At 46.0% G+C, this 13,599-nt stretch overlaps 1 protein-coding gene across 3 annotated transcripts; it reads left to right on the top strand.

The window, feature by feature from the left end:
* Window positions 1-324: 324 nt before the first annotated feature.
* Window positions 325-12,543, top strand: LOC106748701 (DNA topoisomerase 2). 3 transcript variants are annotated; one of them, XM_014627513.1, is made up of 24 exons: window positions 325-628; window positions 980-1,309; window positions 1,443-1,686; window positions 1,772-2,158; window positions 2,235-2,474; window positions 2,571-2,676; window positions 2,763-2,915; window positions 3,001-3,170; window positions 3,256-3,466; window positions 3,756-4,344; window positions 4,635-4,866; window positions 5,002-5,201; window positions 5,290-5,425; window positions 5,633-5,932; window positions 6,028-6,036; window positions 6,302-6,544; window positions 7,131-7,316; window positions 7,412-7,538; window positions 7,621-7,767; window positions 7,846-7,924; window positions 8,225-8,301; window positions 8,532-8,651; window positions 8,739-8,857; window positions 9,115-12,543. In XM_014627513.1, the coding sequence occupies exons 2-24, from the start codon at window positions 1,005-1,007 to the stop codon at window positions 9,256-9,258; spliced, it is 4,524 nt and encodes a 1,507-aa protein (XP_014482999.1). In that variant the 5' UTR covers window positions 325-628; window positions 980-1,004; the 3' UTR covers window positions 9,259-12,543. The 3 variants fall into 3 exon arrangements, with proteins under 3 accessions (XP_014482999.1, XP_014482997.1, XP_014482998.1); XM_014627511.1 differs by lacking the exon at window positions 325-628 and adding an exon at window positions 774-859; XM_014627512.1 differs by lacking the exons at window positions 325-628; window positions 6,028-6,036 and adding an exon at window positions 774-859.
* Window positions 12,544-13,599: the final 1,056 nt, after the last annotated feature.

The following is a 13,599-nucleotide window of genomic DNA, read 5'->3' as shown; positions in this document are numbered from 1 at the left end:
GTCATTATACGGAGGTATCCATCGTGGTATTTGCGAAAGGGTAGGAAATAATAAAAGGAACGACACGACAACTCCAACGAAAATCGCTGTAAATCCCTCTTCTGCGTATCTAACAAGAACGACGCTCGCTTGATGCACCATCCGATGTATCTCGCGTCGTCGCGCGAATTTGAAAAAGCTATTCTCCGGTCGCGTCAGAGTACTGGTCTACCAGGGGTCGGTCACGTGGTCGGCAATTACACGCGGCGCATGCGCACGAGGTAGCCGTGAGTGCCACAGGATTCGTCCGTCGACCTTCTCACGCACGTACAGTTGGCGGGCCTGTCGCAACGGAAGCGAGCGAAGCAGCGCGAACGAGTAGCGAGACGTGTTCAGGTACGGGCGAAAGAGTGTTCGTCGCGCGAGGGCTTTCATTGCGCGTGAATGAATGATATCCGAAGATTCGGGGAGGCGAGCGACCGACACGGAGAATCGTCTTCGGAGAGCGACGGAGTGTGGGGACCGACGGTGTCAGTGATATGCCAATAATTAGCGTTCACAGCCCCGATGGACGTCCCGCGCTCGTAGAGCTAACCGTCGCCGCCGACGCCACGCCGATCAGCGCATTCTCATCTCGAGATCACTGAAGGTAGGCACGTCGTCTCGGCCCCGGGCATCACGATCACGTAGTGTCCCCGCATCTCGCGCACTCTCGCTCCCTCGGCCTCTGCGGGCGGGGGGAGGACAGGTGTTCGCGTCGCCGAGAGATACCACGGCGTCGTCGTTCCCCTCGAAACCGCGCTAATTAGATGAGGGCCATTTCCCGCCATATTTTTCAAAGCTTTCGGCAAAACACCGCGAGCTTCGCCTTGGGCCTTCGGTAATAGCTCGTTCTCGCGTATCAGTGCTCCCCGAGCCGGGATCGAGATTCGAGTCGCGGACCGACGAGGATCCGACCGCGGCACCGAAATGCGCGATGTTAACCGTCGATATTTTCCAGAAATCGGGCAACGCAACAGAGCAGAATGAGCACAGCGATGGAGAACGGGGGGGCCGGCGACCGCGGCCAGAAGCAGAAGACCATCGAGGGCATCTACCAGAAGAAGTCCCAGTTGGAACATATCTTGCTGCGTCCGGACACCTATATCGGTTCCGTGGAGCCGATAACCGAGATGATGTGGGTATTCGACAAGGAGAAAGAGATGATGGTGCAGAAGGATATCAAGTATGTTCCCGGGTTGTACAAAATCTTTGACGAGATTCTGGTGAACGCCGCTGATAATAAGCAACGCGATCCTAAGATGGATATGATCAAGATCGACATCGATTCGTAAGTGCCTCTCGAGTAATATTGAAGTCTTTTCCGCTGGTTCTCTCGATGAATAATTAATTCTCAAATCTCAAAGAGAAAGTCGATTTCAATTCTGCGCCATTAAGCAAATGCCGTTATGACGCTGTTGCAGTGAGAACAATACTATTTCCGTGTGGAACAACGGGAAGGGTATCCCTGTGGTGATACATAAGGAAGAAAACATGTATGTACCTACTATGATATTTGGCCACCTCTTGACATCGTCAAACTACGACGATGAGGAGGAGAAGGTGACTGGCGGTCGAAATGGCTACGGCGCCAAATTGTGCAATATCTTTAGCCATCGTTTTACCGTTGAAACTGCGACAAAGGAGTATAAGAAATCCTTAAAGCAAGTACGTGTAGCCCTTTGATATCTTTATCTCCCCTCCTGCCACCCTTTCCTTTCTCTCAATATTTATATCGCCATTTCTTCCACAGACGTGGGGTAATAATATGGGCAAAGCCAGCGAGCCCAGGATCAAGGAGTACCACGGCGAGGATTTCACTAAGGTCACGTTTTCCCCCGATCTGTCAAAGTTCAAGATGCAATCACTGGACGAAGATATCGTAGCTCTCATGTCCCGGAGAGCGTACGATGTGGCCGCCTCCTCGAAAGGCGTCAAGGTTTACTTGAACGGCACACGAGTCCCGGTGAAGAACTTTAAGGATTACGTTGACTTTTATATCAAGGGTAAAGAGGATGACGCTGGTAATCCGCTGAAAATTATATACGAGCACTGCAACCCACGTTGGGAGGTGGCTATTACCTTGTCCGACAAGGGGTTCCAGCAAATGTCGTTCGTGAACAGTATCGCCACGACGAAGGTATGTCGTGCTACTACTGTGCAGCTACATGCGAGATCGTCCCGAATGCTTAAAATCGTTCGATCTATCCCTATAGGGCGGTAGACACGTCGATCACGTGACGGAGTTGATAGTTAAGCAGCTGATCGAGACGCTGAAGAAGAAGAACAAGGCCGGCGTGACCATCAAGCCGTTTCAAATCAAGAATCACCTGTGGGTCTTCATTAACTGTCTCATAAACAATCCCACATTCGACTCGCAGACTAAAGAGAACATGACTCTGCAGGCGAAGAGCTTCGGCTCCAAGTGCGCATTCACCGACAAGTTCATCACCTCTGTAAGTACGATTGTCTATCCGCCTCCATAAATATTCGTCCAACATCAAGCCTTTCGGTTCTCCCCACATTTTCTATTTGTTCGGCCGTTCCCGTAGGTCGGCAAAATCGGTATCGTGGAAGCGGTGTTGACCTGGGCGAAGTTCAAGGCCGACAGCCAGCTTCAGAAGTTAGGCCCCAAGTCAAAGCAAAGGAAACTTCAAGGTAAGAGGTCGTCTTGAATCCTTCGCTTTGGGCGTTCACGTGAGCGTTTAATCGAGGAGAATTTCACAAGTATGCGCGCTCCGCAGGTATCCCCAAGTTGGAAGACGCCAACGATGCGGGCACCGGCAAATCATTGGAATGCACCCTCATATTAACAGAGGGAGACTCAGCCAAAACGATGGCTGTGTCCGGTATCGCTTCCATTGGCAGAGACAAATACGGCATATTTCCATTGAGAGGTGAATTCTCGTTTTATTAACAAGACAAAAATGTAGGTGTACAAAATTTCATGGTGTTGTAATAACACAAAATTCTTTGCCGCAGGTAAAATGTTAAACGTGAGGGAAGCTACGCACAAGCAGATCCTGGAGAACGCCGAGATCAACAATCTGATCAAGATCCTCGGTCTTCAGTACAAGAAGAAGTACGAGACTCGGGAAGATCTGAAGACATTGCGCTACGGAAAAATGATGATCATGACCGATCAGGATCAGGTGTGAATCTTCGCGCTGCATGAATTTACATACGCTGCGTAAAATTCGTCGTGTCTACACACTAACGACAATCCGCGTTTCACAGGACGGTTCACATATCAAAGGTCTCCTAATTAACTTCATCCACCACAACTGGCCGTCATTGCTGAAACTAAACTTCATCGAAGAGTTCATCACGCCTATCGTCAAGGCCACCAAGGGCAGTCAGCAACTCTCATTCTTCTCGCTGCCGGAATTCGAGATGTGGAAGAAGGAGACGGAAAATTTTCACACGTACAAAATCAAGTACTACAAAGGTGTTTATTTCAAAAGTATTAGTGTAAAAGTTGCGACATAAAAATATGTATATAGATATATGTCGTGGGTTTCAAAACGGTTGAACGCTTTTTTTTTTTTTTTTTAATGCGGTTTAAGAACGGTGGTCCAATGAGAGAACTCGTTTTCAAAAAAACGAGCTTCCCCTCGTTGGACCGTCGGTTGCGTTCGAAATTGCGTAGGAAAATGCTGAAGTCGTTTTGAAACTCCGTCAGCTGCTGCGACGTACGTTGCATTATCCATCTGCTAACTTGATTTGCGCTCATATAGGTTTGGGTACTTCCACTGCCAAGGAGGCAAAGGAGTACTTCGAGAACATGGCCAGGCATCGAATACGTTTCCGGTACGACGGCGAACAGGACGACCAGAACATCATCATGGCATTCAGCAAGAAATGCGTGGACCAGCGTAAGGACTGGCTGATGAACCACATGAACGAGACGAAGAGACGAAAGGAGATCGGCCTCGGCGAGCGTTACCTTTACGAGAAGGACACGCGTGCTGTCTCCTTCTCAGACTTCGTCAACGTCGAGCTGGTGTTGTACAGCAATTACGACAACGTCAGGTCCATCCCGAACATGATAGACGGCTTCAAACCGGGCCAGAGGAAGGTGATGTTCACCTGCCTGAAGCGCAACGACAAACGCGAGGTGAAAGTGGCGCAATTGGCGGGTTCGGTCGCCGAACATTCGGCGTACCATCACGGCGAGACGTCCTTGATGGCGACCATAATCAATCTCGCGCAGAACTTCGTCGGCAGCAACAACATCAATCTGCTGCAGCCGATCGGTCAGTTCGGCACTAGACTGACCGGAGGAAAGGACGCCGCCAGTCCGAGATACATCTTCACCATGCTCAGGTATGTTCTGCGTCAGTTTTCGACATTTATCCGCATTTTCGAGGTGTCTTTCAAGAATTACTTCCACTTTCTTCCCCTCGACTCTTCCTGTTTTACATTATTCGCTTATTTACCCGTCCAGTTAACGCGTGAACGAGTCCCTTTGGCGTACAAATTTAGTTTCTAATGTAGAACGAATCGCACACAAAAAAAAGAAAGAAAAGTTTTTTTTCCCCCTTATGCCGATTGCTTAACGTGGATATTTCTGCGTCACACGGCCCTCTGTCTACACGTCTTCCTTTTTCGCGTAGTCCATTGGCGAGGTACATATTCCACAAACACGACGACGCCCTGCTGAGACACGAGTACGACGACAATCAAAAGATCGAGCCGGTCTTCTACATACCCGTGATCCCAATGGTGTTGGTGAACGGAGCCGACGGCATCGGCACCGGCTGGATGACGAAGATCCCGAATTACAATCCGCGGGAGATCATCGAGAACTTGCAGAGGATGATGGACGGCGCCGATCCGAGGCCCATGGTAAATGATAACGACGCTGGAGATACCATTAGATTATCCAAATCCAGTCAGAAGTATAATTTTACTCCGTCCAATGGATACGCAGGATGCGGCTGTAGAAAAGAGAAAATGCCGAGATACTCGTTGATGTTCCAGAGTCCGTACTACAAGAACTTCAAAGGCGTCGTGGAGAGCTGCGGGGACTACCGTTACGTCATCAGCGGGGAGATATCGGTGATAGGGCCGGACAAGGTGGAGATCACCGAGCTTCCCATCGGGACGTGGACACAGACCTACAAGGAGACCGTGCTGGAACCTATGTTGCACGGAACCGACAAAACGCCGGCCGTTATCACGTAAGTCGTCCCTGAGACCGATTATCGCTCAGCATAAGCTACCTGATTGGGACCTACCTTTCATACTCTCGGCACATTTGACCTTTAGAGACTACAAGGAATATAACACAGATACAGCGGTGCACTTCATAGTGATACTGAACCGCGACAAATTGCTGGAGCTGGAGAAGGACGGTCTTCATAAGGCGTTCAAGATCCAAACGACGACGACAATAACGTCCATGGTAAGGTCGACACCGCCGGTCGTTGTGTCGAGCGGATACCACACGACGGAAGTCAATTCGTCTGTTCTTTATTGCTCTGCACTGCTGAACTTAAGTTCGCGATAAGTCGAATTGAGACAAAGTGTGTGTTTTCTCACTTGTTGCACCGATTCGGCAGTGCAGCCGTAAAGAGCAGACCGAAAGCGAACGATCTGCTTCTCTGTGCAGTGCGCATTCGACGAGAACCAATGCCTGAACAAGTACGACAGCGTGATGCAGATAATGAAGGTCTTCTTCAAAGTACGAATGGACACGTATCACAAGAGGAAAGACTACATGGAGGGGGTTCTGCAAGCGGAGGCGGCGAAGCTGTCGAATCAGGCGCGCTTCATCCTGGAGAAGTGCGACGGCACCTTGGTGATCGAGAACAAGAAGAAGAAGGACATGATCGCGGAATTGGTCAGGCGCAATTACGAGTCGGACCCGGTGGTGGCGTGGAAGATGTCGCAGAACCGGGAGCAAGTGCTGGTGAGTACAGAGAGACACACCTGCTTTCGCAACGACTCTCCGTGCAAAGCAGAATCAAGGTTACTTATTAGACTTCGTTTATTCTGCTACGCCAGGAGGATCAAGTAAGTTGTTATAGGGGGAAATTGTATGTAAAACTTCCAATGCGTGAACGTAGAAGGTCTTCTTCTCGCGAATACGGCCGTCGGCCAAAGGGTGAAATCCTTCGGCAGGAGAGTGTCCCTGTCGTCGAACGGAAATAAGCAGGGAACCTTCGGTCGATGAGACAACACTGCTTCGGGCCGTGGTCGTCTTCGCGCGAAGCCTCCTTCGCATCGGCGATCGCACGATTTTACGACACTAATCGGCATTATCGCGAACGAATAACAGGAGGAGGTCGCGGAGAACGACAACGAGAACGACAACGAGAACGCCGCGACTGCGAGCGCGATGGAGAAGGAGAATTTCGACTACCTCCTCGGAATGACGATGTGGACCCTGACGAAGGAGAAGAAGGACGATTTGCTGCGACAACGGGACGAGAAGGTGGCGGAGCTGAAGAGACTACAAGCTCGTACGCCGATCTCTTTGTGGAAAGAGGATCTGGACAATTTGCTGAACGAGTTGGACAAGGTGAGAGGAGAGATCCGAGTCTTCCATGAAGTGGGAAGTAATTGCGTCCTTCACACTCTCGCAGCCGGTGATCTCCCTTCTTTCTAAAACTGGAAGCCGAATACAATCGATTTAAATCTATAACTGGTTGCTGCTAAGTTCTGTCGTTAAAAAAATAAGAATAAAAAACTAAAATTTACTTTAAGGTAGTTTCTAGTTACTTGTTATTTGAAATTGGAGAAAATTTATTTCTTCAAGATCCAAATATAAAAAGAAATTATGAACTTAGGAAATGTTGAAGTTTAAAGAACTTAAAATTTTTTACATATATTTTTGAAGAAATTGAACACTTTTATACATCAAAATTAAATTAATTAAACGCTCTTATATAAAAAGAAAATCAGTTACATACACAGAAATATAATTTAATGTTTTTTGTGTCATAATTTTGAAAAAATTTACCGTTATATAAAGGAATTCTGTAAGATTTGCAGATAAAAGACGTAACAGTACGCTTTCCATTAATTTCATATACTCTAATTACAACTCTGAAAAAAAGAACTTTAATTTGAACTTAAAATATAACAAGACGTTTTTTGGCTCGCAGCTGGAAGAGAAGGAACGGAAGGAAGAGAATAAATCGAAGCAAGCCGTCAAGAAGCCGCCCCAGAAGTTCTACAAAGTGGAAGATACCCGTCGCATAATTCCCGTCATCGATGTTGAGCTGAAGAAGAAGATCGAAAAGGCCGACATCGTGTCAAAGGACAAGAAAGAAGGCATAAAGAAGCCGCGGGTGAGTCTCCCACCACTTGGATCTGATTCGATTCATTCGACCGTCCGTTTCGTCGGCAAGTTTGCGTCATTTGTAAAATCCGTCCTGTGTTCCAGGGGAAGAAAGAGCCGATTTCGCCGGAGGAGAAGGACGAGTTCGACACGTTAGCCGATAATGCGAAGACGCTCGACGACAGACTTGGAAATTCTCCGGAAAAGATGGAGAAAAAGGCCGGGAAGAAAGGTCAGTGCCAAACTTTATAGCCGAGTGACACGTGAAATAGCGCGAGACTACTAACTGTACATTCTTGGATTTTCGGCGACAGGTATGAAGCAAACGACGTTGTCATTTAAGCCGATCAAGAAGGAGAGCAAGAAAAAAGATAAGCATTCGGACGACAGCGACGACAACATTGACTTCGACAGCATCTCTGATACGCCACTTCCGACACGCACGACTCGCAGAGTCACAGGTATATCGATGATTTTTCGCAGTACGTATTACTCTCTTAAAATTCTGCTCGTGCTAATCGCTCGATCTGTCCTCACAGTCAAGAAGAATTACACCATGAGCAGTGAGGAATCAAGCGACAGTGGCGAGATGTTCAGTCTTTCCGATTCCGAGCAAACGTACGTATGAAACCGCTATTACGATGAATAGTATATACAGCCATGTACAGTCATATAAATAATATGCGTGCATAGAGACAGTGGAAGAAAAATTGCGACATTTTTTCCGAAGAGTTTTACGACGCAACTGTATCCAATAATGGGACAGTGTATTTTTTAATAATTCTCAGAAGATATATCATCGGATACTGGATATCCGGCGTTCCGAAATTCACGGGGATTAAAGTGTCGTCATGAACTGTCTTCCATTAACTGCACTAAAATCTTGTAACCTTCTCATCGTGTATGCCTCCCTTGTAGAAACAAGCAAAAAGTTTTAGTACTGAGTGATTCGGACGACAATTTTAAACCCGCCAAGAAACCGCCCCAACCGACACGTAAGTGCACGGAATAATATATATTTAGGTTACTTTCCAGCGAGAGACAAGTCGACACAAATCTGTGTCGTCATTTGTCCTTGTTTCGCACTTGGTAAAGAGAAGAACAACAGATGATATAATTAGACTTGTGCGTCGACTTGCGTTTTTCGCTGGGAAGCAATCTTAGTGCACACTTGTGCAGAGAATAAACGACGCACGACGTGTTGAGCATTGATTTGTGTCCGCAGCGAGTTCAGAGGAGCTTTTCGACTCGTTGGTCGGCAATTCCTCCCCGGAGAAGCAAACGAAGCCCACAATAACCTCATCCGGCGAAGAGTCGCCGGCGAAGTTCACACCGCCTAAGAAAGGTAATTCAATGTCTCTTTTAACGCGTGTCGTGTAACGAATAGACTGTTCCGTAACTTTCTCGCTCACCTGTCGCTGTTACTCCACAGCGCCAGCGAAGAAGAAGACTGAGAATGGCGGTGGCAAAGCGACCAAGAGGCAAACGAAGAAGAAATCAAAATCGTCGGACTCCGAGACGGACGACCTATTCTCCAATAAACAGATTCCCGTAAGTAATAAAAGACGAATTCACGACGTCCTACTGTTTCCTCCGGTGGACATGCATTCTCTCAAAATTCGGCAACCAGGGCGATTCTCCGATATCGAGACAATCTCGAAACGTAATTATCCCGAAAACAATACACACAGAAGTGTAATTGTCTTACTGTTTAAACATCGGTACATTTCTTTCGTTCGGGACAACGCATGTCCATCCTTTCCAACTTGTCGGTGAGGATGTGATCCGCTCACGTGATTTTCCCGCAGTCCAAGAAGAGGAAGAAGAAATCCGATTCCGAAGACGACGCTGCAACCGACGATTCGCCGATCCCGCCGCCCCGGAAAACCGCCGGCCGGATACGCAAGCCGGTGTCCTACGCGGTGAAGTCGGACGACTCCGATTCCGATTGAACTGTTTCCCTTGTATCTCGTGCTGTGAAAGTGCCAGAGACGGTGCAATTAACGTAAGGTTCTTAGTCCCTCGCTACGATCGTCTTGTTCGATCCGACGACGAAACAAGCGAGGAAACGCGTGAATTCTTACCTGGTACTTTCGAATCGAAAGCATATGGCTTCTTCGTGGAAGGTCCTCTCCGTATATTTCGGGCGGAAAGGAGAAAGAGAAAGGAACACAAGCAGAGAAGTACAAACGTGAATGCGCACGGCGCGCACGACGTTGCTACTTTTCCCACGGGATGATTGTTAAAATTTCGAATCTTGCGAACGCGACACTCGAACTCGCGGTGTATTCTTGCGATACACCAAATCCCCTACTCCTTGTACATAAGTGTGTATCGCTCGAGTGTGCGTATTAGCGCGTTGTGGAATTACAAAATTTATACCGCGGACGGCGGTGCTGCTGTTGGATGTACCCGGTGTACTCAGAATAGTCCACACAGTATCGTCGCGCGCGAGTAGTTGAAAGTGTCCTCTCTTCCTCCCTCTCTCTTTCTCTCTCTCTCGTATTGCGGAAAAACGCAAGAAAGGGGAGAAAAACTCGCCAATTTCGCGAAGAGATTGTAAATGTTATATTATTGCCGTATCGATATATCGTTTCCTATTATTTCCGTATTATTAATTAGACGTTTTTTATATTCACGGTTTTCGTCTTTTGCTTTTGATTTCTTTCTCTCGCGAATTCCGAGGAGCCACACGCGGCGCCGCGCGCATCGTCGCGGAAAGGGAATCACCCATGGCGCCGCCAGCGTCGTCATTAGCTAGATTAATTACATGGCACAGCGCAATGCAAAGGAAGCACACACACACACACACACACACAATTGATTCGTCGGATCTCAGATCTCATTGTCACCGCACACACGCTCGGAAAAGCTCGTACCGTACGTTCTCGTAGTTATTACAGTCACGTCGCCGGATCTCTCTCTCTCTCTTTCTCGTTCGTAAGACTCGTTCGCGGCCGGGACGGAAGGAAGCGGATGAAACAGAGAGAAAGAGAGATATATATATATAAACGGGGAAAAGAATGGAAATTAAGACGCGCGCGGACAAATCCGGGAAGAGAAACGTTTTATATAAAAAGAAGAAGAAATAAGAGAAAAGAAAAGAAAAAAAAATGCGAACAAAATGAAATACACAATTTTTAAATATATTTTTACATACGTCACAAAATATGGATTTTTCTTTGAGGTTGTCTATAATATAAACTAAAGAAATTACAACGGTAAATGTCTATTATACATATATACACACACATAGGATGGATCTTACGGCTACATGCGGCGCTCAATATTAATTAAGTTAAGCGAGACAGTCTGACGTTCACTTTTAAGCTTTATACAATACTTGACCACACACACGTGGAATAAAATAATCGGTTCACTTCGTGCTCGTGTTTCATTGTAGCTGGATGAAAGAAGAGAAGAAAAACAAAGGAAGAGAAACCGTGTTTTTCGATCGTAGACCGTCAGACACTGGGGTAAGAGGAGCCGTGTGTATACGATTCTTGATGCGAAGAGCACTGAGGGGGTCTCGAAGGTTTAAGAAGCCTACGGTCGGGAGAATTTCGGATCGAGCGGATTGAGACACGAGAGAATTCGAGAGCTAATCGGCTTCCTCGGTGTGATGTGTCGCACGCTTTTCTTTTTCTTTCACGCCTCTATTCGCTTCCGAGACAGAAAGAATACGAAGAAGGAAAGAGAAGAGGACGGAAGGAAACGCGAAATCCGAGGAGGCCGGATTAGTCCTCCGGCGTGTATTCACCGCTGTGCTCATTTCGAGGATTGACAACTCCGACTGTATTGTAACTAGCGTTAGTTCTATGTACGCGAGTAGTTTGTCCGTTTCGTAGGATAAGAACGAAAAAGGTTCATATTGTGATTGCAGTTTATGACGTTTCTTAACAGCGACTTTGCTACCCACTGAGAAACAGAAAAACGGTGAATATCCCAATATAATACGGAGCCCGAATACATGAATTTCCGTGAGAGACATCCCCCCTCTCCCCCGACCGGCTAAAAACGCTCGTCGGCCACGCGTTTTCAGCCTAACAGTTCTCCGCACCACGTATATCTCTTCGGCGATTTTCATTTTTATATAACTCACACATACATAAATACGTAATAAAATGTTCTATCTTTTTAGACAACCGGCGATTCATTGCGATATTCACACCGCTTGGCGAAAGAAAAAAAAGAAAGAAAAGGGAGGAAAGAAAGAGAGAATGTGAGAATCGAAACTAAAGAGAAGTACGCAGCAGGGGCAGATATATATATATATATATACACACGTGTGTGTATATATATATATACACACACAACATCGTGACGCGTGGTTCATATTTAATTAATAAGTTTACTAACTTTAAAGTTTTTTTTTTATACACAAATACGTAAATTTATTGCTATAACGTTTCATACACCATCCTCGACGCAATTCCTGTTTCTCTTTCTTCTTCTTTTTCTCTCTTTTTCATTTATCATGAGGAAGATCGTGACTATGCCGACACGCAGGGGCGATCGAAAAAGAGAACAGTGTTTGATCTTATTGTGACAGTTGACAGTGTACGGATCGCATTAACACTTTGACAGATAGGAAGGTACTTGTCTCTCTCTTTCTCTCTATATATATATATATATTGCGCTCAGTGGAAAAAGCTCCGTCTCTAGATAAAAAGCTTTTTTTTTCGTTTTTATCTCGTTCCCCGTTTTTTTTCGGTTTATCTCTCTCTCTCTCTCTCTCTCTCATGCACGCGCGTAATGATAGGTTCGTCGATCGTGTTCCCAAGGGATTCTTTAGATATGTGTGTATAAATGCAAAAATCCTTCCTGTCGCGCAAAGTATACGAACATCGTCCAACGTGTGTTCTCGTAGTTACATATCAAGTTCTCTTATTTATTTCTCTCGTCTCACTACGACGCAAGCTTCGATGGCATAAATGTTCGTTGAACGAGACTCGACGATTAATTTTTTTTAAGGCCTGTTGAAGTAATTTTGATAAGCTTCACTCAGCGATATTTTCTTTCTTTCTTTTTGCTTATTTCTCTTTACGTATTCTCGATATGAAAACAATATACATCAACGGTAAAATGTGCGAATATGACGGATTCTCTCACGTTTAACACGCACGTTATAACAAATGTATACGCGCGCTCTCTCTCTCTCTCTCTCCCTTTCTCTTTCCCCCCCCCCCCCCTTTCTCTCGTCGCGAGTTCATGAATAAATCAAACGAAGAAATGGATCTTAGAAAAATCGACAATCACACACTCTCGGCAGTTATGTTTCCGGCCACGATCCTTAAAACTTATGCCATTCCGGAATTATTATTTAGAGCCCCATTAAAGAGAGTCCAGTTTAGCAGACTCGAGTCACATATTAACCCTTATCGGACGCTAGCTTTTTATTGCGTGGTTCTCACTAGGTTGTAGCTGGTTTCGGTAAATATGCGAACTTGTCACCTCCTACGTGACGTACGACCGCAGCGACGAAGTATTGTTGTCACGTGAGAGGTGACTTACGACCGATAAGGGTTAATTACATCGTGCACCATTGATTAAAAAAAGAAAGTATGTAAATCTGGCTAAAAGAAAACACACCTTCGACTGCGTGTTTTTTTCTTTCGTCTTAACGAGAAGTGGGATGCGGGATTTCGGGAACGGTTGGCATTTTCTTTTGTTGTTGTTTTTTTGTTTTGTTCAGAATTGAAGCGACGGATCTAGTAGTAGACTCTTCAGACTTGTAATGTATTCTCCTCTCTCACCACACTTTTGCCAATCACATTAATGGTATTGAGTCGTCAATACCCGGTGCCCACGTTGTACCAACAACTGACGCAACACTTTTTAACAACACACGCACACGTTCGCACGCTCAATCATTCTTCCTTTCTCACGTTTACTCTAACACGCTATTTTTCTCTTCACGCGTTCTCGCTCTTTCTTTCTCTCTCTTTTACTCCCAGAAGCTGCGGCTTGTCGACGGACGCGACTATAATACAAAGCAAGGGCACTTGATAAAATAACTTAGTCTTCTATTTCATAATTATCTATATATAACATACATATATAAAACAAATTACGAGTAAAGAAATAATGATCGATTCGGTACAGCATTTCACGACGCTTTTACCTTAAAACTTTGCTCTCATTCTCTCTCTTTCTGTCCGTCTGTCTGCCTGCTTTAAATTTCTTGTTTCTCTCTCTCTCTCTCCCTCTTTCTCTCTCTCTCCACTGTCGCCTGATTAGAAGCGGTTCAGTTGTTCACGTGAAACTCGATCTTTTATATGTAGATCCGCTCT

This window comes from Dinoponera quadriceps, unplaced genomic scaffold (genome assembly GCF_001313825.1).
Source record: "Dinoponera quadriceps isolate SergipeBrazil2010 unplaced genomic scaffold, ASM131382v1 scaffold2094, whole genome shotgun sequence".
NCBI lineage: Eukaryota > Metazoa > Arthropoda > Insecta > Hymenoptera > Formicidae > Dinoponera > Dinoponera quadriceps.
This window is presented reverse-complemented; position numbering and strand designations above follow the sequence as displayed.